The sequence below is a fragment of the Sus scrofa genome, chromosome 3, assembly GCF_000003025.6.
Source record: "Sus scrofa isolate TJ Tabasco breed Duroc chromosome 3, Sscrofa11.1, whole genome shotgun sequence".
Taxonomy (NCBI): Eukaryota; Metazoa; Chordata; class Mammalia; order Artiodactyla; family Suidae; genus Sus; species Sus scrofa.
In genome coordinates this window covers 41476086-41498098 of record NC_010445.4, presented here as the reverse complement: position 1 = coordinate 41498098, position 22013 = coordinate 41476086, and the positions used below count along the sequence as shown (strand labels likewise).

The 22013-nt window shown below is 57.2% G+C and overlaps 6 protein-coding genes across 7 annotated transcripts in view; 5 read left to right on the top strand and 1 right to left on the bottom strand.

Annotated features, from left to right (window-relative positions):
* Window positions 1-19634, bottom strand: part of NPRL3 (NPR3 like, GATOR1 complex subunit) — a 62255-nt gene extending 42621 nt beyond the window's left edge. The window contains exon 1 of one of the 2 annotated variants that reach the window (XM_021086960.1): window positions 18801-19634. The gene's annotated coding sequence lies outside the window, so the exon portion shown is untranslated. Of the gene's footprint in view, window positions 1-8568; window positions 8588-18800 lie in introns of those variants that run through there. The other variant, XM_021086964.1, reaches the window with a different exon arrangement.
* On the top strand, window positions 5216-7341 carry HBZ (hemoglobin subunit zeta). The gene is made up of 3 exons (XM_003481082.4): window positions 5216-6272; window positions 6826-7030; window positions 7112-7341. The coding sequence occupies exons 1-3, from the start codon at window positions 6178-6180 to the stop codon at window positions 7238-7240; spliced, it is 429 nt and encodes a 142-aa protein (XP_003481130.1). The 5' UTR covers window positions 5216-6177; the 3' UTR covers window positions 7241-7341.
* On the top strand, window positions 7989-8787 carry HBM (hemoglobin subunit mu). The gene is made up of 3 exons (XM_003481083.4): window positions 7989-8125; window positions 8279-8483; window positions 8586-8787. The coding sequence occupies exons 1-3, from the start codon at window positions 8034-8036 to the stop codon at window positions 8712-8714; spliced, it is 426 nt and encodes a 141-aa protein (XP_003481131.1). The 5' UTR covers window positions 7989-8033; the 3' UTR covers window positions 8715-8787.
* Window positions 10540-11400, top strand: LOC100737768 (hemoglobin subunit alpha-like). Its single transcript, XM_021086967.1, has 3 exons — window positions 10540-10696; window positions 10794-10998; window positions 11155-11400. Exons 1-3 carry the CDS (start codon window positions 10602-10604, stop codon window positions 11281-11283), a joined length of 429 nt encoding a protein of 142 aa, XP_020942626.1. The 5' UTR covers window positions 10540-10601; the 3' UTR covers window positions 11284-11400.
* LOC110259958 (hemoglobin subunit alpha) lies at window positions 14535-15746 on the top strand. The gene is made up of 3 exons (XM_021086966.1): window positions 14535-15041; window positions 15139-15343; window positions 15501-15746. Exons 1-3 carry the CDS (start codon window positions 14947-14949, stop codon window positions 15627-15629), a joined length of 429 nt encoding a protein of 142 aa, XP_020942625.1. The 5' UTR covers window positions 14535-14946; the 3' UTR covers window positions 15630-15746.
* On the top strand, window positions 17947-19817 carry HBQ1 (hemoglobin subunit theta 1). The gene is made up of 3 exons (XM_003481093.4): window positions 17947-18104; window positions 18187-18391; window positions 18494-19817. Exons 1-3 carry the CDS (start codon window positions 18010-18012, stop codon window positions 18620-18622), a joined length of 429 nt encoding a protein of 142 aa, XP_003481141.1. The 5' UTR covers window positions 17947-18009; the 3' UTR covers window positions 18623-19817.

Genomic DNA, 22013 nt, shown 5'->3' with positions numbered 1-22013 from the left:
TTGATGGGAACGCAATCATAGCAGGACACTTGAACACCCCATTCACATCAATGAACGGATCCTCTAGACAGGAAATCAATAAGGCAACAGAGATGCTAAATGACACAATAGAAAAGTTAGACTTAATTGACATTTTCAGGACATTACACCCAAAAAAATCAGAATATGCATTCTTTTCAAGTGCACATGGAACAGTCTCAAGGACTGACCACATATGGGACACAGAACTAACCTCAGCAAATTTAAGAGTATAGAAGTTATTTCAAGTATCTTCTCTGACCACATGGCATGAAACTAGAAATCAACTGCAGGAAAAGAAATGGGAAAAAAACTGACTACATGGAGACTGAACAACATGCTACCAAAAAGCCAACAGGCCAACGAGGAAATAAAAGTAGAAATTAAAAAATACCTCAAGACAAATGATAGTGAAAACACAACCATTCAAGATCTATGGGATGCAGCAAAAGCAGCACTCAGAGGGAAATTCATGGCGATGCAGGCCATCCTCTAAAAAGAAGAAAAACTCAAATGGACAGCTTAACCCACCACCTACAAGAATTAGAACAAGAAGGACAAACAAAACCTAAAGTCAGAGGAAGGAAGGAAATCACAAAAATCAGAGAGGAAATCAATAAAATAGAGATCAAAAAGAAAAAGAAAAAAAATCAATAAAGCCAAGAGCTGGTTCTTTGAAAGGGTAAACAAGATTGACCCACCTCTAGCCAGACTCACCAAGAAGAGGAAAGAAAGAATTCAAAAACACAAAACGAAAATAAAAAATGAAAAGGAGAAATCTCAACAGATACTGCAGAAATACAAAAAAATAAGAGAATTCTATGAGCAATTATATGCCAACAAGTTTACCAACCTAGAAGGAATGGACAACTTTCTAGAGACACACAGGCTGCCAAAACTGAATGGAGAAGAAATAGATCAACTGAACAGACAGATCACGAGCAATGAAATTGAATATGTAATAAAAACACCCCCTACAAACAAACGTCCAGGACCAGATGGCTGCACAGAGGACTTCTGCCAAACATACAAAGAGGAACTTACACCCATCCTTCTTCAACTTTTCCAGAAGATGGAAGAAGAAGGAACACTCCCAAAGATATTCTATGAAGCCACCATGACCCTAATTCCAAAACCAGACAAAGATACTTCAGAAAAAGAAAATTATAGGCCAGGAGTTCCCATCATGGTGCAGCAGAAACGAATCTGACTAGGAACCATGAGGATGCAGGTTCGATCCTTGGCCTCGCTCAGTGGGTTGAGGATCCCCTGTCGCCATGAGCTGTGGTATAGGTTGCAGATGTGGCTCGGATCCGGCGTTGCTGTGGCTGTGGTGTAGGCCGGCAGCTGCAGCTCCAATTCAACCCCCAGCCTGGGAACCTCCATGTGCCATGGGTGTGGCCCTAAAAAGACAAAAAAAGCAAAAAAAGTGGCTTCCTACGGCTTCCCCTCCTTGGAGGCCGAGGAAGGGGGTTGGCGCTGTCAGGAAGGAAAGAAGAGGCCTCTGGAGAGGAGGTGCGGAGCCTCTGCATCGTAGGAGGCCTGGAATCTGCACATGTGACTTCCTGCAGGGGCTCCTGGCCGGACCCCAGGTCACAGCTGCAGGGCTTCTCCCAGCTTCTCGAAAATAAAGAGACAGAGATCCCGTCGTGGCTCAGCGGAAATGAATCTGATTAAACTACAGCAATTCAGAGAGTGCGACTTTGGTGAAGGGTAGACCCATAGGACAGTGGAGCAAAACGAGAGTGCGGAGGTAAACCTGCTGAGATATTTCTAATTAACGTTTCTTTTTTGGGGCCACACCTGCGGCATGCGAAATTCCTGTGCCAGGGATCGAACCCGTGCCAGAGCAGCACCTTGAGCTGCTTCACTGACAATGCTGGATCCTTCACCCGCTGAGCCACAGGAGAACTCCAGATTAATTTTTGCAAACAAGCGAGCAAGCGAGCAAAGGCGGTTCGGTAGAGGAAGTGCGGGTTTACACTCAGAGGCGAAGCAAAACCACCCAGCCCTCACCTCACACACAGCAAGTTATCTCAGAAGGGATCACAGATCTACGTGGAAAATAGAAACGATGAAACGTGGAAGAAACCGCAGATGAAAGCCTTCGTGACCTGCGGTAGGAAAGCATTCTCAGGCATGACTCTAAACACATCAATCTTAAAAGAAAAACTTGAAAAATTAGACTTTATCCGAAAGAAAACTGGGAGTTCCCACTGTGGCACACTGGGATCAGTGGTGTCTCTGCAGCGCTAGGAAGCAGGTTCCACCCCCGGCTGGCACAGTGTGTTAAGGATTTGGCATTGCTGCAGCTGCAGCGTAGCTCACAATACCGGCTCAGATGGGAAACTCTACATGCTGTGGGGTGGTCCAAAAAGTACCATAAATTCAAAAAATAAACAAAACTTTGGCTCAACAAATGACACTATTAAGGGGATAAAATGACAAGCTATAAACTAGGAGAAAATATTGGCAAATCACACATCTGACAAAGGATTGCATCCAGAATCTCCATAGAACTCTCAAAATTCGCCAGGAAGAAATGGAACAAGCCAATTTTAAAATGGTCAAAAGAGGAGTTCCCACTATGGCACAACAGGACCAGCAGCATCTTTGGAGCACTGGGACACAGGTTCGACCCCGGGCCTGGCAGGGTGGCTTAGGAGCCAGTGTTGCTAAAGCTGTGGCCTAGGTCACAACCACGGCTCCGATCTGATCCCTGGCCCGGGAACTCCATGTGCTGCAGGTGGTTAAAAAAAAAGGAAAAAAAAAAATGGCCCAAAGAAGGAGTTCCCTGGTGGCCTAATGGTTAGGACTCAGCACTTTCACCTCTGCGGCCTGGATTCAACCGCTAGTCTAGGAACTGAAATCCCACATCAAAGCCACTACTTGCCACAGCCAAAAATAAATACACAAAAAATTTAAAAACATTTTTAAAAGGGTCAGAACACCAGAACAGATATTTCGCCAAAGAGAGTATTGGAGGAATTCCCATCATGGCTCAGCGGAAACGAATCCAACTGGGAACCTGAGTTTGCAGGTTCCATCCCTGGCCTCGCTCAGTGAGTTAAGGATCCAGCATTGCTGTGAGCTGTGGTGTGGGTTGCAGAGGTGGCTCGGATCTGACAGTGGTGCAGGTTGGCAGGTTGTGGTGCAGGTTAGCAGCCACAGCTCAGATTGGACCCCTAGCCGGGGAACCTCCATATGCTGTGGGTGCGGCCCTAAAATATATATACACACTTATTTTAAAAATGGACGAGAGACCAGAACAGATATTTCACCAAATAGAACACTGGGACAGACAAATGAGCACATGAAGAGACGAGCCTCACCACTGGCCATCAGGGAAATGCGGACTGAAGCCACACTGCCCTCTCACAACTGTCAGTCACTAACGTGTGAAAATAGTGACAACGTGCAGGGCCACTAGGACTTTCAACTAGGACTTTCCCTCACAGCCGAGTGGAAGGCAAAACGATAAAGCCCACTTCTTGTGTGTGTGTGTTGTGTGTGTGTTTTGTTTTGGGTTTGTTTTGTTTTGTTTTTTTGCTTTTTTAGGGCTGCACCTGCAGCATACGGAGGTTCCCAGGCTAGGGGTCAAATTGGAGCTACAGCCGCCGGTCTACACCATAGCCACAGCAACTCGGGATCTGACACGTGTCTGCGACCTACCGCGCAGCCTCACGGCAATGCCGGATACTTAACCCACTGAGCGAGGCCAGGGACCGAACCCGCAATCTCATCGTTCCTAGTCAGATTCATTTCAGCTGCGCCACGACAGGACCTGCAAAGCCAACTTCTTATAAAGTCAAACATACACTCAGCCCATGAACCCACAATCCTACTCTTACATACGGTATTTATCCCAGAGCATTAAAAATGTATGTTCACATCAAGACCTGCACAAGAATGCTCACGGCAGCGCTGTTGGTAGCAGCGCCGAAGTGGGACAGTGGGGGTCCGAGTGGGAGTCAGAGGTGCACGAACACCGACACGGCGGGTATCCACTTTGCAATGGAAAGAAACCAGCTACCAACGCAATGCAACGGCAGGCACAGATCTCAAGGGGACCAGGCCAAGTAAAAGGAGCCAGTCCTTTAGGGCGGAGTGCTGTGCAGTTCCCATCATGCTCAGCTGAAACAAATCTGACTAGCATCCCTGGGGACGCAGGTTTGATCTGTGGCTTCACTCAGTGGGTTAAGGATCTGGCGTTGCCGTGAGCTGTGGTGCAGGTCACAGATGGGTTCAGATCTGGTGTTGCTGTGGCTGTGGCGTAGGCCAGTGGCTATAGCTCCAGTTTGACCCCTAGCCGGGGAACTTCCATATGCCGTGGGTACACCCCTAAAAAGACAAAAAAAGAAAAAAGAAAAAAAAGGCACAGTGCTGTATGATCCCACTTACAGGATGTTCTTGACAAAATTTTTTTTTTTTAATTTTTATTTATTTATTTTTGTCTTTTTGCTATTTCTTTGGGCCGCTTCCGTGGCATATGGAGGTTCCCAGGCTAGGGGTCGAATCGGAGCTGTGGCCCCCGGCCTACGCCAGAGCCACAGCAACGAGGGATCCGAGCCGCATCTGCAACCTACACCACAGCTCACGGCAACGCCGGATCGTTAACCCACTGAGCAAGGGCAGGGACCGAACCCGCAACCTCATGGTTCCTAGTCGGATTCGTTAACCACTGCGCCACGACGGGAACTCCAAATTTTTTTTTTTCTTTTTTGGTCTTTTCGCCATTTCTTGGGCCGCTCCCGCGGCATATGGAAGTTCCCAGGCTAGGGGTCAAATCGGAGCTGTAGCCTCCAGCCTACGCCAGAGCCAGAGCAACGCGGGATCCGAGCCGCGTCTGCAACCTACACCACAGCTCACGGCAATGCTGGATCCTTAACCCACTGAGCAAGGGCAGGGACCAAACCCGTAACCTCATGGTTCCTAGTCGGATTCGTTAACCACTGCGCCACAACAGGAACTTCAAAATTTTATTTTATTATCTTATTTTTTTTGTCTTTTTGCCATTTCTTGGGCCGCTCCCTCAGCATATGGAGATTCCCAGGCTAGGGGTCGAATCAGAGCTGTAGCCGCTGGCCTAGGCCAGAGCCAGAGCAACTCGGGATCCGAGCTGTGTCTGCAATCAACACCACAGCTCACGGCAGTGCTGGATCCTTAACCCACTGAGCAAGGCCGGGGATCGAACCTGCAACCTCATGGTTCCTGGTCGGATTCGTTAACCACTGAGCCACGATGGGAACTCCTTTACAAAATTTTAGTGGCTGCCAGAGTTTAGGGGATAGAGGAGGGTGAAACTGCAAAGGGGCAGCATAGGGAGCTCGTGGGGTGATGGAGCTGTTGTGTGTCCTAATTTCTGTGGGGTTACACACATCTATACACATGTCAAAATTCACAAAGCAGTGCACTAAAAAAAGTCCATTGTATGTGTGCTGAGATAAAATTAGCAGGCATACTGCCTCATTGCAATTATTATTGCTATTATGGTTGGATTTTTTTCAGGTTTTAGTTCCACATTTTATCTCAACTGCCTCGTTATGCTTAAATTATGATGTGACGAGCAACACTGCAGGCCCCAAAAGCACGAACTAGAAGGATCCTCCTTTATTGACCTACCACCTCCTCCAGCTTTTAGGGAAGAGACCCAGTCAGCACCTCCCTCCTCAGGGCCCGCTGGGCAAAACTACTGCTTTCTTAGAGGAAGCACAGGGATCCCAGAGCCAGGAGCAGGCGCTGGCAGGTGACCTTTGGGTCTGCCCATGGTGATGCAGGCGGCACAGGCACAGGCCAGGCGACCAGGGTGTGCTGGCCCTGCTCCTGTGGCTTCTCCCCCTTTGTGATTCTGAACCGCACAGGACAGCGCAGAGCTGGGCTGCAGATGCAGGATGACCTTCTGGGCTGGCTGGGCCCCTATCTCCCCTCGAGTCTGGTCAGGCTGTGGCCACCGCCCCCTCTAAGGCCCAGCAGGGGTGGCCAGCATGATAGCCCCTCACCCCAGGGTCACTGCCTCTGATAAGAGCCCCCTCCCCTCTCCCAGCCCCTGACCACCGCCTGGCCCCCACCCTGGCTGCCCGTATATAAGGGGACCACGGGGGCCCAGCACCACCGACGCCAGCTCTCAGCGCGCCCAGCTCCAGACCCGCCGCTGCCACCATGTCTCTGACCAAGGCCGAGAGGACAATTATCACGTCCATGTGGGGCAAGATCTCCAGCCAGGCGGACACCATCGGCACGGAGACCCTGGAGAGGTGAGCGCCAGCGGGGCCGGCGCGGAGCCTGGGAGGAGGTGACAGCGCGGTCACCGAGGTCAGGGGTCAGTGAGCAGGGCCAGGGAGCACAGGGGCGAGGAACGAGGGCCAGGGAGGACAGGGGCCAGGGAGCAGCGACAGCATGAGCAGCGGCGAGGAGGGTGGACGCGGCCAGAGAATTGGGAGAGGGGTCGAAGGCGGAGGGGGGACGAGCGTAGGACCCTGACTCTCCCCTCCCCGCCGCCCCCCGCCCGGCACGCGGGTCTCCGCAAGCAGCTGACCCAACGAGTGAGTGAAGGAACGAATGCGTGAGTGAAGGAACGAATGAGAGAGCGAGCGAGCGCGCCCACCCGCCCAGGTCTGGACCCCAGGGCAGGGAGGGCGAGCAGGCGCCGGGCTGCACGCAGCCAGGGGCGGCCCGCACGGCCCGCACGGCCGACACTGTCCTCATTGAACACTCGACGTTCTGGGCACCGGGCCGCTGACCAGGCCCGCGCCGAAGCGTGCGAGCCGCGGGCGTCGGCCTCACGCCCGCTCCCGGCGGGCGCCGCAGGCTCTTCGCCAGCTACCCCCAGGCCAAGACCTACTTCCCGCACTTCGACCTGAACCCGGGCTCGGCGCAGCTGCGCGCGCACGGCTCCAAGGTGCTGGCGGCCGTGGGCGAAGCGGTCAAGAGCATCGACAATGTGTCGGCCGCCCTGGCCAAGCTGAGCGAGCTGCACGCCTACGTGCTGCGCGTCGACCCGGTCAACTTCAAGGTGGGCGCGGGCGGGGGCGGGGCGTGGTCTGCCGCAGGCCCCGCCCCTCCCTGGCTGAACACCGCCCCCCCCCGCCCCCAGTTCCTGTCCCACTGCCTGCTGGTCACCTTGGCTTCGCACTTCCCCGCCGACCTAACGGCCGAAGCCCACGCCGCCTGGGACAAGTTCCTGACCATCGTGTCCGGCGTCCTGACCGAGAAGTACCGCTGAGGCCGCCGCCAGTCCCCCCAGACACGCTGTGACCCCTCCCTTTCCCTGGAGCCCTCCCACGTTTTCACCCGGGACTCTCAAATAAACGAATGGAGACCGAGGTAGCCTGGTCCTGCGTCCTTGGTATTGGGGGAAGGAAAGGAGAATGCGAGGGAGCAAAGGGGGCTTCGCCCGAATGCGGATGTCCCTGCTGTTACCCCCGGCCTGGAGGCCACTCCAAGGGTGCTTCAGGCGTCCTTGGTCCTGCGGGACCCAGAGTCGCAGCGGGAGGGGGCAGAGTAGCCCAGGACCGCCTACTCTGCTTCCTCAGGTCAAACCTGCGTGCGAGAAACTCTCCCGCCTCTCAAGTCGCCCAGCCCAGTCTGTGGCTTCGCTCAGCGCACTGGGTACGCGCTGAGACTCAGGGCACTTTCCTCAATGCTTATGGTCATCGGTCACGCGCTGCGGGGACCCTTGATACCTCCTGGCCACCTTGGCCCGCGATCTTTCTCCCATCCCTCCAGCGGCTCCCTCAGGAGGAGCAGCCACTTTGCTCGGATCCCCCAAAACTCTGCAGCTAAGCACCCCCACCCCGCCACGGCGTGATTCCATGCCGGTGACCGGGATCTCCACCGCCGAGGCCCCCGCGGCCACGGCGGGGTCCTGGGCCAGTGGTGTTTCCCCACGCCGGCCCAGGGTCTCCCAGTGCCCGCCGCGCTGCGGCAGATAAGGGCGGGCGGGGCACCGGGAGGGGGTGCTGTATAAGGAGGCCGGGGAGGCGGGCGCGGCCCCGACTGCGCCCCAGGCCAGCGTCATGCTTAGCGCCCAAGAGCGCGTCCACATAGCACAGGTCTGGGACCTGATCGCCGGCCACGAGGCGCCCTTCGGGGCGGAGCTGCTGCTCAGGTGGGCTGGGGAGGAGTCTCCAGGATCACAGCGAGGCGGGGACTGGGGTGTTGGGCCTGCGACCGGGGGGGGGCGCTACCGAGGGTTTCCCGGGGTCTGGGCGGCGCAGGCGCCGAAGGGACTGCGCCCCCCACCTCCCCTGCACTCCCGCAGGCTCTTCACGGCGTACCCCAGCACCAAGACCTACTTCACGCACCTGGGCGACTCCCCCGACCAGGCGCGGCTGCTAAGCCACGGACGGCGCCTGCTCGAGGCGGTGGGAGTGGCCGTGCAGCACGTGGACAACCTGCGCGCGGCCTTGAGCCCTCTCGCGGACCTGCACGCGCACGTGCTGCGTGTGGACCCCACCAACTTCCCCGTGAGCCACCCCGGGAGGCAGCAGGGGTTGCCCGCGCAGCCCAGGGGTTAGGGGAGGGATGGGCAAGGACCGGACCCCTTCTCACCCGCCTCTCTCCCGCAGCTGCTGATCCAGTGTTTCCAGGTGGTGCTGGCGTCCCACCTGCAGGGCGAGTTCACGGTGGAGATGCAGGCGGCCTGGGATAAGTTCCTGATGGGCGTGGCGGTGGTACTGACGGAGAAGTACCGCTGAGTTCTGCGCGTCGCCTCCGCCACCACCGGTCCAGGCCTGTGCATGTCAATAAACAGATCTCCGGAAAGGCTGGCCCCTGCGCCTGTGTGTGGTCTTTGGGGAGCAGGCGGGCTGAGGTCACTGTTGCTGGTCAGAGAATCTCCTGGTCGCCAAGGAGCGCTTCCCAAAATCATAGGGCAAGGCCCCAACCTTGGCCTTCAGGAGACCTGGGGGCCCAGGAGCAAACCCTGAGCGCTGAACAAACTCTGACGGAGGATGGACCCTGGGTGACAATCCGGGATCTGAACACCTAAAGGCTTGAACAGAACCTGCCACCCTGGGAAGAGGACTGTGGTGGGGGCAGAGTGGGTGCTCAGACAGGGGAGGGTCTTCAGCTTCAGCTCGCACCCAGCGCCTCATAGGCCATGCAGTTCTCGAAGCACTTCCGCATTCAACACCCATTCATCTCACTACGTTCCGCCTCGGTCTGGGAATGAGGCCCAGGGCCTAAGTTTCGGGGCTGAGCCCACACTCCACGGTTCAGGGCTCCTCAGACCCTCACCTCTTTTGCTTGCCCGCATCCTCCCTACCTCCAGCGCTCAGTCTGTAACAGCCTCGCCCTGGCCAGGGAGCCCCTTCCGCTGAATCACCTCGGGTGGGGAGGCGGGTAGGAAGGAAACGCTCTGTGGCCAAACCCTGTGCAGGTCAGCATGCCGGGCGATACGCGGCACGTCTCTAAGCCATCTGAGCCTGATGCAGCCCGCCGAAAAATCGCCAGCCTTGCCAGGTCTTTGAAATAATTTAAGAGATCCTAATGCAAAGTTGGTGCCTGGAAGGTCCATGACCACCTGCCCCCCTCTCCGCCTCCCCCCCACCCAGCCCCAGTCCCTCAAACCCAGTCTCTGCACTCCCAGGGCTGCAGCACCCTGCTCCCCCCCAAACACACACGGAATCTCTCCCCTCTGGAGCGGGGACTCAGGGAGCAGTGGGACCTTAGGAGTTCTCCAAACTCCGATCCCAGGCTAACCATCTCCCACCCGGGCAGGGCTGGGCAGTGGGTGACCCAACTCGCAGGGGGAGCTGGATGCCGAGCCCTGATTGTGGCCGGCTGAACTCCCCCACCAGCCCTGCGGACACCTGTTAACTCAAGCTGTCCGGAGAACCGCCCATCACTGGTTTAGGAGGCTTGGAGGACTTGCCATGTTCTCTCCGGCACCCTTTTTATTTTCTGTCTTTTTAGGATGGCACCTGCAGCATATGGAAGTTCCCAGGCTAGGGGTCCAATCAGAGCTGCAGCCGCGGACCTATGCCAGAGCCACAGCAACGCCAGATGCAAGCCCCGACTGTGACCTACACCGCAGCTCATGGCAATGCCAGATCCTTAACCCACTGAGCAAGGCCAGGGATCAAACCTGCGTCCTCGTGGATACGAGTTGGGTTGCCTACCGCTGAGCCACAAAGGGAACTCCCACCCTCATTATTTGCATGGACAATTTACAGCTCTTGGTCCCAGGGGAAAGTATGTGTGAAAGCAGCTCCAGTCACTTTGGAGAAGCTTGTGTTCTTTTCCCAGACAGGCAACTAGACAGCGAGAGAGAGATGGAAGGGAGTGCGGGGGGCGGAAGGTGGGTGCGAGGACGGCTGGTGGTTTGGAAATCTGTGTGAACGCCCCAGAGCACAGGGTCAGCTTAGAGAGCTCGATCTCGCTGCGGCAGGACCAGGTGCCAGCCACCCCAGCTCACCCCCATCCTGTCCAGACAGAGCCTTCCCTGCCCACATCTCCTGGCCTCCACCCAGCCAATGAGCACGGCGCCGGCGGGCGTGCCCCTCGAGCCCCAAGCATAAAGGCTCAGGCCCTCGCAGCCCCGCACGCTTCTGGTCCCGACCCAGACTCAGAAAGAACCCACCATGGTGCTGTCTGCCGCCGACAAGGCCAACGTCAAGGCCGCCTGGGGAAAGGTGGGCGGCCAAGCTGGCGCACACGGCGCAGAGGCCCTGGAAAGGTGAGCACCCCCTCTGCCCCGCTGCCACTGCGGCTGGCGCACCCTTGGGCTGCACCGCCCAGCCTAAGTCCGGCTCTTCCCGCTCCTCTTCACGCAGAATGTTCCTGGGCTTCCCCACCACCAAGACCTACTTCCCCCACTTCAACCTGAGCCACGGCTCCGACCAGGTCAAGGCCCATGGCCAGAAGGTGGCTGATGCGCTGACCAAAGCTGTGGGCCACCTGGATGACCTGCCCGGCGCCCTGTCTGCTCTGAGCGACCTGCACGCCCACAAGCTGCGTGTGGACCCGGTCAACTTCAAGGTGAGCTCGCGGGCTGGGCCAGCTCGGGGTCGGAGGGTGCAGAGGCCTGGCTAGCGGGGCAGAGCAGGCAGTGGGCCCCCAGAGGTGGAGCCCGGGGGGGGGCCTCCCCCCCCATGGCCCCTGACACCCCCCAACCCGCACCCCCGCTCTCCGCAGCTCCTGAGCCACTGCCTGCTGGTGACCCTGGCCGCCCACCACCCCGATGATTTCAACCCCTCCGTTCACGCCTCTCTGGACAAGTTCCTGGCCAACGTGAGCACCGTGCTGACCTCCAAATACCGTTAAGCTGGAGCCTCGGAGATCCCCGCCCCGGGGTGGGGCCCTCTTGCACTCTGCACACCCCCCCTTGCACCCTGACCTCCTGATCGTTGAATAAAGCCTGAGTGGGCTGCAGTCTCTGTAGCCTCAGTTCTCTGTGTCTGTGTCCAGAGCCCTGCGGGGGTGGGGGGGGTCCCCCAAGGACGGAGGAGGACGGAGCTAAGGCTGAGGCTGCCCAGGATGCACTGAAGCAAGCTCCTGTCCCTGAGGGGCAGACTCCCAGGGCTTCTCCCCGAGGTGGGCAGTCCTCAAGTGGCCACTCTCTTTTCAAGTCTCTGACTGAGCCCCCTTCAACATGCATTGAGATCACAGCAAGACAAAGAAACCACAGAACCACGCTGCTCCTGGTACACCTATGGGGGCCGGACAGTCTGCGAGATGCCACTTCCTTCCTACCAGAGGGAAGGTGGGTTGAACAGGGGTCGCAGCCCTAGGCACCCTTCCCAGGTCCCAGTAACTCTGTGGTGGTGACAAGCACAAGTCAGGGAGCGGGCTGCAGCCTTTAGCAGAGTCCTGGCCCCCTTGCCCTTGCAAGGGAGAGGTACATTGGCAGCTCACTGTGTGCCAAGCCCTGCGTTCCCCAGCTCATCCTCCCTACCCCGCATCCTCTAGCCCAGGGCTCCTGGGGTCTCCCGGCAGTTCTGCTTGGTGCTGTGAGCAGACTTCAGAAAGGGCCCTGGTGTTCCTGGCGGGGCTCACCTGACGAGTATCCATGAGGACGAGGGTTCGATCCCTGGCCTTGCTCATGCCAGTGAAGGATTCGGCGTTGCCATGAGCTGTGGTGTAGGTCGCAGATGTGGCTCAGATGCCGGATCCCGTGTTGCTGTGGCTGCAGCAAAGGCCAGCGGACGATTTGACCCCCGAAACTGGGAACCTCCATATGCCACGAGTGCGGCCCTAAAAGAAAAAAAAGGGCCCCATCCCATGTCCTGACGGCCTGGATTGCACACTGGAGCCTTTACATGCCACTCAGCCATGGCCCTCAGGGACTCCATCAGCATTTCCAGCCCAGCCCCCACCTTCAGGGCCACCCGCAGCACTGGGTAAAAGTCAGGGGAAGGGAGAGGGCCCCCGATCACCAGCTTCTTTCTGGACAAGGACCTCTCTGGACAGCTGGGGAGTTGCTCCCTCCAGCACACCCTGTTCCTCTGCCCCACAGCCCAGATCTCCTTTATTAAAATGGAGACAAACACCCAGGATGTAAATTAAGGCCTTCCTTCTGTGGTGCAGTGGGTTCAAAACCGACCGCAGTGGCTCAGGTCACTGCGGAGGCACCAGCTTGATCCCCGGCTCAGCACAGCGGGTTAAAGGATCCAGTGTTGCCTCTACTATGGCATCAACTGCAGCCGTGGCTTGGAGTCAATCCCTGATCCAGGAACATCCGTACGTCTTGTGGTGCAGCAGAAATGAACACGACTAGTATCCGTGAGGACGCAGGTTCGATCCCTGGTCCCGCTCAGTGGGTCAAGGATCCGGCATTGCCATGAGCTGTGGTGTAGGTCACAGACACGCCTCGGATCTAGCATTGCTGTGGCTGTGGTGTAGGCCGGCCGCTGAAGCTCCGATTCGACCCCTAGCCTGGGAATGTCCATGTGCTGAAGCTGTGGCCCTAAAAAGAACAAAAAAAAAAAAGAAGAAGAAATAAATTAAAATCCACCCCTGTCTCTCACACACATGCACGTACACCCTTTTAATGTGGTGTGGTTCAAAGTAGCAAAACAGAGTCCCTCTGCCCTGCCCCACCCCACCCCAACCCTTGCAGAAAGAGCCTTGAGATAACAGCTTGGGACTGAGCCCATCAGCCCGGCACCCATCCTGTCTGGAGGGGATGCTGCTGCATCTACAATTGCACTTTTTTTTTTGGTCTAAAATATCATTACACTCTAGGCATGTTTCTTCAGCCTGCTGTTTTCATTTCCATCGCTTTTGGCCAGAGGAGGGGGTTGTCTCTCCCATACAGGGGGGTGGCTCTTTGGTGCCTTGAGCACCCATGTCTTATCCTTTCTGTTAGTCAGGGCCCTGAAGGGCCCGCGGGTGTGGAGAGAATCAGGAAAGGAGTGGCGGAGGGGGAGGGAGGGTGGAAGGAGTTGGAGGTCCATTGCAAAGAAGAGAAAAGCAGAGCTGCGTGGGGTGGCGGGTGGGGCAGAGCAGAAGGTGCGCTGCTGAGCTCCTCTGAGCTGCTTGCTTCTCTGTCCAAGATTGTTTGACCAGCCCTTCCTCCTGGAGCCACAGGGCGGGTCCTGCACGAAGGTCCTGGGGAGGGGGTGCCAGGGACGATCGGACCACTCCCTGCAGCAAAGTCTTCCTCCCGGCTCCCAGGGGAGAGAACCTTAACAACTTCATGTCACCCAGGTCTCCATTTTCCCTCCGCACCCCCCCCCTCCCCGCAACTGCCCGGAGGGGCCATCTCAAGTCACCAGTAAGGGGGCTGCACCAGCTGGAACTCCTGCCTCTCCTCCCCGCTCAGCCACAAGTCCCTCTCTTCCGGGGTCTGGCCAGTCTCGTCACCCCCCCCACACCCCCCAACTCCATCCTGCAGCCACAGCAGCTGTCTCCCCAGCCTCATGCCCGCCCCAAGCCAAGTGGGGGGCCGCCCCCATGCTATTCCACCCAAGACCCACTCATCCTCCAGTCTCATCCTCAGAGGATCTCAGACTCCTCCGGGGATCCCTGGAGACCTCGTCCACTCCCTCCAGGCCCCTTAGGGCCCATAATAAGGTTTGGTGACCAGGTTAACGCCTGGTGATGAGTCTGCAGCCCGAACTAGCCTGGAAGCTCAGGTTTTGCTCAGCCAGTTGCTTTTTCAATTTAACCACTAATACCTAGTGAATCTTAGGTACAAGTTGGGGGACTGGGTGTCCTCATGAACCAGGACCCTTTGGCCAGTGGGAGAGAAAGGCAGCCACTCAGACCATCATACGGAGTCCCAAACAGGAGATGCCTGCCTTTGTTCTGCAGCAAGCACCCCCCCCACACTCACACCCCGCCCCCGCAAGCCCTGCAAATTCCAAGCCGGGGTATCTGTCCCTTCTGTGACTGGCACTCAAGGGCACTCAGACTGCTGATGGACAGAAAGAGTCTGCAACAACCAAGGCTGAAGGGGAAGGACGGACGTCTGGCGGCCTTTGAGCACAAGCGAGCCATGCGCACACGTCCCCACGCATCGGTCTCTGGCCTGGAGCAGGCGCAGGCCATTCGCTCCGAGTTAAAAATGTCTGGTGTGCCCAGCCTTAGGGCCACAGCGGGGGGCACGTGCTGATTTGCCCCCTTCGCTCCTCAGGAGAGCGCGGCCGGGGCCTAGGGACTTCAACGGGTAGAACCTGGGGCGAGGATACCACTTCCGGGGGGAAGGTGGACGCGGCGGGCGGGAAGCAGCCGGTGGGAAGGAGACGCCCCGGCCCGAGTCTCCGGGTTCCGCCACAGCCTGGGAGCCAAGCGCCCGCCGCCCAGCCGGTCGCAGACAGTGCGTCGCGCGCCCCCTGCCGTCTGAAGGCCGCTGCGCATCCCGGCCCGCGCCAGCCAATGAGCACGGCGCCGGCGGGCGTGCCCCTCGAGCCCCAAGCATAAAGGCTCAGGCCCTCGCAGCCCCGCACGCTTCTGGTCCCGACCCAGACTCAGAAAGAACCCACCATGGTGCTGTCTGCCGCCGACAAGGCCAACGTCAAGGCCGCCTGGGGAAAGGTGGGCGGCCAAGCTGGCGCACACGGCGCAGAGGCCCTGGAAAGGTGAGCACCCCCTCTGCCCCGCTGCCACTGCGGCTGGCGCACCCTTGGGCTGCACCGCCCAGCCTAAGTCCGGCTCTTCCCGCTCCTCTTCACGCAGAATGTTCCTGGGCTTCCCCACCACCAAGACCTACTTCCCCCACTTCAACCTGAGCCACGGCTCCGACCAGGTCAAGGCCCATGGCCAGAAGGTGGCTGATGCGCTGACCAAAGCTGTGGGCCACCTGGATGACCTGCCCGGCGCCCTGTCTGCTCTGAGCGACCTGCACGCCCACAAGCTGCGTGTGGACCCGGTCAACTTCAAGGTGAGCTCGCGGGCTGGGCCAGCTCGGGGTCGGAGGGTGCAGAGGCCTGGCTAGCGGGGCAGAGCAGGCAGTGGGCCCCCAGAGGTGGAGCCCGGGGGGGGGGCCTCCCCCCCCATGGCCCCTGACACCCCCCAACCCGCACCCCCGCTCTCCGCAGCTCCTGAGCCACTGCCTGCTGGTGACCCTGGCCGCCCACCACCCCGATGATTTCAACCCCTCCGTTCACGCCTCTCTGGACAAGTTCCTGGCCAACGTGAGCACCGTGCTGACCTCCAAATACCGTTAAGCTGGAGCCTCGGAGATCCCCGCCCCGGGGTGGGGCCCTCTTGCACTCTGCACACCCCCCCTTGCACCCTGACCTCCTGATCGTTGAATAAAGCCTGAGTGGGCTGCAGTCTCTGTAGCCTCAGTTCTCTGTGTCTGTGTCCAGAGCCCTGCGGGGGTGGGGGGTTCTCCTTGCCTGGGACCGAAAGCTGCAGATAAAGTGGGAGAGGGGGAAACAGCCAGTGGAGGGGAGCGGAGGGGGTCCCACGACCACTGCCCGGGATTCCCTGGGCAGCCCCAACCCTCACCCTGAGTGCTGTGCTGAGTACATCAGCTGTTTCTCTCACTTCATTCCAGAGCTTTGCAGGGTCATCCCTAGCTGGTTCAGTGGTGGTTTTGTTGTCTGCTTCACATTTCACGGCACCCACACGAGGGCTGATGGACCTCGAAGCTCTCCCAGGGTCCCCTCCCAAAGGTGGGCGCTGGGGAGAACCCAGAGATCACACTTCCTCAGAGTCGCACTGAGTGTCCCCCTCCGCATCCAGTGCCTCCCAAGCTCATGCACAGTCTAGAGGACATGGGGGAGCGAGCAGAGCCAGGCAACTTCTCGGAGGCGCCCCCTTTGACTTGGTATGCCCCCAGATCCTCACACTGCAGAGAAGGATGCACCGGGCCTGATTTTGGGGTCCCAGCTCAGGGCCCACTGACTCTCCCTAGTGCTGCAGTGGAGAGCTGGGCCTGGGCCAGGGCCAGGGGCGCCTCCTCGCAGAGAATGCCCCTAGTGCCTGCGGCTCTGAGGGGTCCAGCCCTGCCAGGTGTCCAGCCCGCAGCCCCCAACTGCGAGCAGTGTCCTTTCTTCCCTGGGCCCAAGTGTCATCCTCAGAAAGTTCGATGGCAGGTTTCCTGCCTCGGTGTGTGAGCACAGCATGGCCTCTCCACAAGGGGCAATCTTCCTTATTTCATTATTAGGAAAAACGAGGGCCTGGGCTAAAAGTGAACACCACCAAAATGCCCATCCACAGACAAGCAGACAAACAAAACATGATCTATCCGTGCCATGGAATGCTATCCAGCCATAAAAAGCAATGAAATACCAATACATGCTGGCATGTGGTTAAGCCTCCAAGATGTGCTAAGTGAAAGAAGCCAGACACAAGACCACATTCGGCACAATTCTATTCATGCGAAACATCCAGAATGGGCAAATCCGCGGAGACAGAGAGCCGAGCTGGAAGCAGGGGTTACAGGTAACTGCTCGGGGGTTCAGAGTTTCCATTTGGATGATGAAAACGTTCTGGAACTAGCTAGCACTAATGGCTGCCTGACACCCGTGAACGAGATTAGAGATGCTGAGTTGTGCACCTGAAAATGGCGAAGGGTAAATTTGATGCTGTATGAATTTCAACACAGTTTTTAAAAGAAAGGGGTATAGTGATTCCTGGCACAGAATGGGTGCTGTGGCATTCCCGCTGTGGCTCAACAGGATCCTCAGCATCTTGGGAGGGCTGGGGCACAGGTTCGATTCCTGGCTCGGCACAGTGGGTTTAGTAAGGATCTGACGTTGAGGCAATTACAGCTTAGGTTCCAACTGCTCGGATCTGATCCCTGGCCCAGGAACTCCATATGCCATGGGGCTGCCAAAAAAAGGAAAATAAACGATAAAAGTAGTTAAAAAAAAAAAAAGAAAAGAAAAGGAGTTCCCATCTTAGCGCATCAGAAATGAATCTGACAAGGAACCATGAGGTTGCGGGTTCAATCCCTGGCCTCGCTCAGTGAATTAAGGATCCGGTGTTGCTGCGGCTGTGGTGTAGGCCAGCAGCTATAGCTCCGATGAGACCCCTAGCCTGGGAACCTCCATATGCTGCGGGAGCAGCCCTAAAAAGAAAAAAAGACAAAAACAAAAACAAAAAAACAACAGTGCTGCATCGGTATTAGCTATTATTTGGGGACAGACTCCAGGCACTCAATAAATGCTCATTGTCCGGAAAGGGGCTTCTTCTATGAATCCCGCACAGCCTTGGGAAGAAGAAATTGCTGCCTTCACCACACCCAGTGAATGAGAAAACAGACTCAGAAAGGGGTCACAGCAGACGGGCAGGGGAGGCAGACGTTCAAAGACAAAACCCGTGCTAGAACTCAGAGCTGCCAATGAACAATGATGCGTACTAAACATTAGCTTCCATACAGGAAACACTTCAAAGATCGGGGCCTCGGGGAAGGAAGGCCTCAGGTCCCAGCGGACACCCGACGGCGCGCTCCCGAGCCCCTCCGAGTCGAGCCGAGCCCGATTCTGCGAAGCCCCGCGCGACGCCCCCCGGAGGCCGCGGAGACCGCCCGCCGATTGGCGCAGGCGCAGCTGCGGCTCCACCGGCGGGCCGAGCGCGCGTCGCGCGGGCTCCACCATGGTGCTGGCGGCGGCCGACCGGGCTGCGGTGCGCGCCCTGTGGAAGAAGCTGGATGGCAACGTCGGCGTCTACACGACCGAGGCCCTGGAGAGGTGCGCACGGCCCCCGCCTCCCGGCACAGCTGCCTTCGGCCCCCGGCCCCAGGCTGCGCCTCACCCGCCGCTGCCTCCGCAGGACCTTCGCGGCCTTCCCTTCCACCAAAATCTACTTCCTCCACCTGGACTTGAACCCCGGCTCCGCCCAGGTCAAGGCGCACGGCCGGAAGGTGGCCGACGCGCTGACTGTCGCCGTGGACCGCCTGGACGACCTGCCCCGCGCCCTGTCGGCTCTGCGGGAGCTGCACACGCAGCGACTGCGCGTGGACCCCGTCAACTTCAAGGTGAGCGCGCGGCCGGGCCCGAGGCCGGTCGGGGGGTGGGCGGAAGGGCCGCCGTCGGGTAAGGGGCGCCGCACCCGCGCGGGAACGCCTCCCTCTCCGCAGCTGCTGGGCCACTGCCTGCTGGTGACCCTCGCCCGGCACTACCCCGGAGACTTCAGCCCCGGCCTGCAGGCCTCGCTGGACAAGTTTCTGAGCCACGTGACCTCAGCGCTGGCCCCCCACTGTCGCTAAATCGGGGCGGGGGGGCGTGCGGGGGCTCCAGGGTTGGAGTAAAGTCTGTGGTCAAAGCCTCAGGTGTGCGCATGTTCTCTCCACCCCCCGTTGTCAGCTCCCGGCGCGGACGCCCCCACCCCCGGCCCGCTCACACCCCTCGCCGCCGCCCAGTTCCCCGCGGTAAACCCCGACTCACCGGGCCCCTCGCCAGGGCCACGCGGAGGCGCAGACCCGGGGCTCCGGTCGCTCGGGAAGGGGTGGCGGGTAGGGGTCAAGGGCTTGCCCGCGGCTGGACCTCTCGCGGGCGCGGCGTGCACGCCTCAGGTCCACCCAGACCCGAGCGCGGGTCCAGCTCACAGGCTGGGCGAGAAGCGGGGACCAGCGCCCCCGCCGGCGAGGACCGGAACTGCCCAGGGCGGCAACACGCACGACCCCACACAGCGCCTCTGGACCCTGCACCCGCCACGTCAACACTGCTGCGGACTTGGGGAAAGGCCGCTCTGCCAGATTGGATCTGCTGAAAGGAGGCGGCTCCTGCTCCAGCACAAAGCCATGCGGCCCACAAGGTGGATGAGGGAGTCAGCCCAGAGCCCCTCCCGCCCACGTGCCACATTCTTCTCAGGAGTCAGACCTCAGAGCTCCTCAAAAAAAATCAATCATGGCCATCGCAGAAACCTCTGAAAACGATTCCACTCGCTGCACCTGCCTGTGTATCTAGCGAGTCTGGCCCAGCCTCTTCCTCCCTGCCCAACAGTGGGGAAACAGATGCAGGGCGTGGGGGTGCCCTCAGGGGGCGCAGGTGCAACAGCTGACCCCCACCACCCCTGGGGGTATGTCCCAAGACCCCGGTGGATGCCCCAGAAAGCACCAAACCCCCAATATAGTTTTTTGCTATACATACACACCTATGGTAAATTTAATGTATAAATTAGGATGGCAAGAGAAGAACAGCAATAACTAATGATAAAACAGAACCACCAGGAGTTCCCGTCGTGGCACAGCAGAAAACGAATCTGACTAGGAACCACGAGGTTGCGGGTTCGATCCCTGGCCTCACTCAGTGGGTTAAGGATCTGACATTGCCAGGCGCTGTGGTGTAGGTCGCAGACGCCATTCAGATCTGATGTGGCTGTGGCTGTGGTGGAGGCCAGCAGCTACAGCTTCAATTCCACCCCTAGCCTGGGAACCTCCATATGCCGCGGGTGCAGCCCTAGAAAAGAAAAAATAATAATAATAAAAATAAATAAATAAAAGGGCTAGTGTAAAGTGAAGTGACCAAAGGTGACTCTTCCCCATAAACCTGGAGCCCTAAAAAGGTACCCCCTGGACAATTCTCTCCTTTCCTCAGACACAGGGACGCAGAAAACAAAAAACCCAAAAAGCAAAAACAAACAAAAATTTTGGCCACACCCACAGCATGTGGAAGTTCCTGGGCTGGGGATCGAACCCGAGCCACTACAGTGAAAAAGCCAGATCCTTAAATCCCTGTGCCCCAAGGGAACTTCCCCCCAAAATCTTAATGTTCAGCAGAAAAGGGAAGGTAATTCCCTGATAAATTGAAATCACATGTGACATGTGTGGCTTTGTAATCCTGTCACCAGAGGGGTCCTCCTGACAAAACCTCCCAGGCTGCAGACCGTGTGTGAAAATGACCCTGGACTCCCTCACAGACCCCAGGGACCTTCAAGAAGCAAAGAAACCCTCCCTAGAAAGAGGTCTGTCATTACAAACTACACACTCACCAGGCACACAGGGCAACAAGGCACCGTGAACGGAAGCCAGCAGAGGGACCCGCAAAGTGTTAGGCACTCAAGACCTCAGACTGAATTACAAGTTGGCTTGTTTAAAAAAAAGACAGGAGTTCCCATCGTGGCCCAGCAGTAATGAATCAACTAGGAACCATGAGGTTGTGGGTTCAATCCCTGGCCTCGCTCAGTGGGTTAAGGATCCAGCATCGCCATAAGCTGTGGTGTAGGTCGCAGACGCAACTTGGATCCCATAGTGCTGAGGCTGTTGTGTAGGCCAGTAGCTGTAGCTCTGATTGGCCCCCTAGCATGGGAACCTCTGTATGCACAGGTGTGGCCCTAAAATGCAAAAAAATAAAAAAAATAAAGACAAGGGGTTTCCTGGTGGCTCAGTGGGTTAAGGATCAGCACTGTCACTGCTGTTGGTGTAGGTTCCATCCCTGGACTGAGGAACTTCTGTTTGCTGCGGTGCCTGCAAAAAATAAAAATAAAAAAATAAAAACAATTCAAAGACATGATTTGGAATATCTGCAGGCAGCCATAAAATATAAAAAGTCACACAGCACATGTAAAAAAGAACTTTTAGAAATGAAATTATAATTGTCAAAAATAAAATTGCAGGGAGTTCCCGTTATGGCTCAGAGGGTTACAAAACCGACTAAAATCCATGAGGATGCAGGTTCAATCCCTGGCTCGGTGGGTTAATAACAGATCCAGCTGTGGTGTAGGCCACTCAGATCCTTCGTGGCCATGGCTGTGGCTGGCAGCTGCAGCTCCAATTAGACCCCTAGCCTAGAGCTTCCATATACTGCAGGTGCAGCCCTAAAAAGCAAATAAATAAGTAAAAATTAAGGAAACAAAATGGCAATGGACAAGTTTAACAGATAAAACACAGTCATACAGAGAGTTAGTGAAGTTAGCAGAGCTGTATTTCAGGCAGATGGAAGGTGATCCTAATGAGAAGTCTGAGAAGTAAGAAGGAATAAATTACAAACACACTGATTGAATATACAGTGGCAGTGCCTACAGAGTTAAGAAAACAAACAGAAAACCTTATACAGACAAAACACCAGCCAGTAATAACTACGTCAAAGGGGGCTCTGGGAGTTCCCTTGTGGCACAGTGGGTTAAGGATCACTGCAGTGGCTCGGGTTAGATCCCTAGCCCAGGGGCTTTCACGTGCAGCAGGCATGGCCAAATAAAAGCAGGGGTGGGGGGGACCTCGTTGCACTCAGTAGCTCTGCAGTGCGTCTCACCTGTCAGGCAAACGGTTTTCAATGACTTTGGACTTGGCTTCCTATTGCTGGTCTAAATAAAAACTTACTGACTGAAGACAACACAAGTTTATCCCGTTAACAGTTCTCGAGGGCAGAAGTCCCAAATCAGTTTCCAGAGGCCACAAATCAAGGTGTGAGCAGGACCCTGCTCCCTCAGAGGCGCTGGGGAAACTCCTGCTCACTCTGCAGCCTCTACGACTGCATCACTTGGCTTGGGCCCTTCCCCCAGCTGTGACGGTCACAGCTCCTCTGCCTCTTACTCATAAGGATCCTCGTGATTGCACGAGGCACATCTGGATAATCGAGACTCATCACCCCCCTCTCCGCATCTTCCCGAATCGCACCTTCAACATTCTGGTGCCGCACAATGGGACGTCCACCAGCTCC

What these genes read in the sequence shown, in the direction of transcription:
- HBZ (XM_003481082.4), top strand. Translation starts at nt 6,178, where the DNA reads ATGTCTCTGACCAAGGCCGAGAGGACAATTATCACGTCCATGTGGGGC. An exon ending in GGCACGGAGACCCTGGAGAG is followed by an intron (nt 6,273 to 6,825) that starts GTGAGCGCCAGC and finishes CGGGCGCCGCAG; the next exon opens with GCTCTTCGCCAGCTACCCCC. An exon ending in TCGACCCGGTCAACTTCAAG is followed by an intron (nt 7,031 to 7,111) that starts GTGGGCGCGGGC and finishes CCCCGCCCCCAG; the next exon opens with TTCCTGTCCCACTGCCTGCT.
- LOC100737768 (XM_021086967.1), top strand. Translation starts at nt 10,602, where the DNA reads ATGGTGCTGTCTGCCGCCGACAAGGCCAACGTCAAGGCCGCCTGGGGA. An exon ending in GGCGCAGAGGCCCTGGAAAG is followed by an intron (nt 10,697 to 10,793) that starts GTGAGCACCCCC and finishes CTCTTCACGCAG; the next exon opens with AATGTTCCTGGGCTTCCCCA. An exon ending in TGGACCCGGTCAACTTCAAG is followed by an intron (nt 10,999 to 11,154) that starts GTGAGCTCGCGG and finishes CGCTCTCCGCAG; the next exon opens with CTCCTGAGCCACTGCCTGCT.
- LOC110259958 (XM_021086966.1), top strand. Translation starts at nt 14,947, where the DNA reads ATGGTGCTGTCTGCCGCCGACAAGGCCAACGTCAAGGCCGCCTGGGGA. An exon ending in GGCGCAGAGGCCCTGGAAAG is followed by an intron (nt 15,042 to 15,138) that starts GTGAGCACCCCC and finishes CTCTTCACGCAG; the next exon opens with AATGTTCCTGGGCTTCCCCA. An exon ending in TGGACCCGGTCAACTTCAAG is followed by an intron (nt 15,344 to 15,500) that starts GTGAGCTCGCGG and finishes CGCTCTCCGCAG; the next exon opens with CTCCTGAGCCACTGCCTGCT.
- HBM (XM_003481083.4), top strand. Translation starts at nt 8,034, where the DNA reads ATGCTTAGCGCCCAAGAGCGCGTCCACATAGCACAGGTCTGGGACCTG. An exon ending in GGGGCGGAGCTGCTGCTCAG is followed by an intron (nt 8,126 to 8,278) that starts GTGGGCTGGGGA and finishes GCACTCCCGCAG; the next exon opens with GCTCTTCACGGCGTACCCCA. An exon ending in TGGACCCCACCAACTTCCCC is followed by an intron (nt 8,484 to 8,585) that starts GTGAGCCACCCC and finishes TCTCTCCCGCAG; the next exon opens with CTGCTGATCCAGTGTTTCCA.
- HBQ1 (XM_003481093.4), top strand. Translation starts at nt 18,010, where the DNA reads ATGGTGCTGGCGGCGGCCGACCGGGCTGCGGTGCGCGCCCTGTGGAAG. An exon ending in ACGACCGAGGCCCTGGAGAG is followed by an intron (nt 18,105 to 18,186) that starts GTGCGCACGGCC and finishes CTGCCTCCGCAG; the next exon opens with GACCTTCGCGGCCTTCCCTT. An exon ending in TGGACCCCGTCAACTTCAAG is followed by an intron (nt 18,392 to 18,493) that starts GTGAGCGCGCGG and finishes CCCTCTCCGCAG; the next exon opens with CTGCTGGGCCACTGCCTGCT.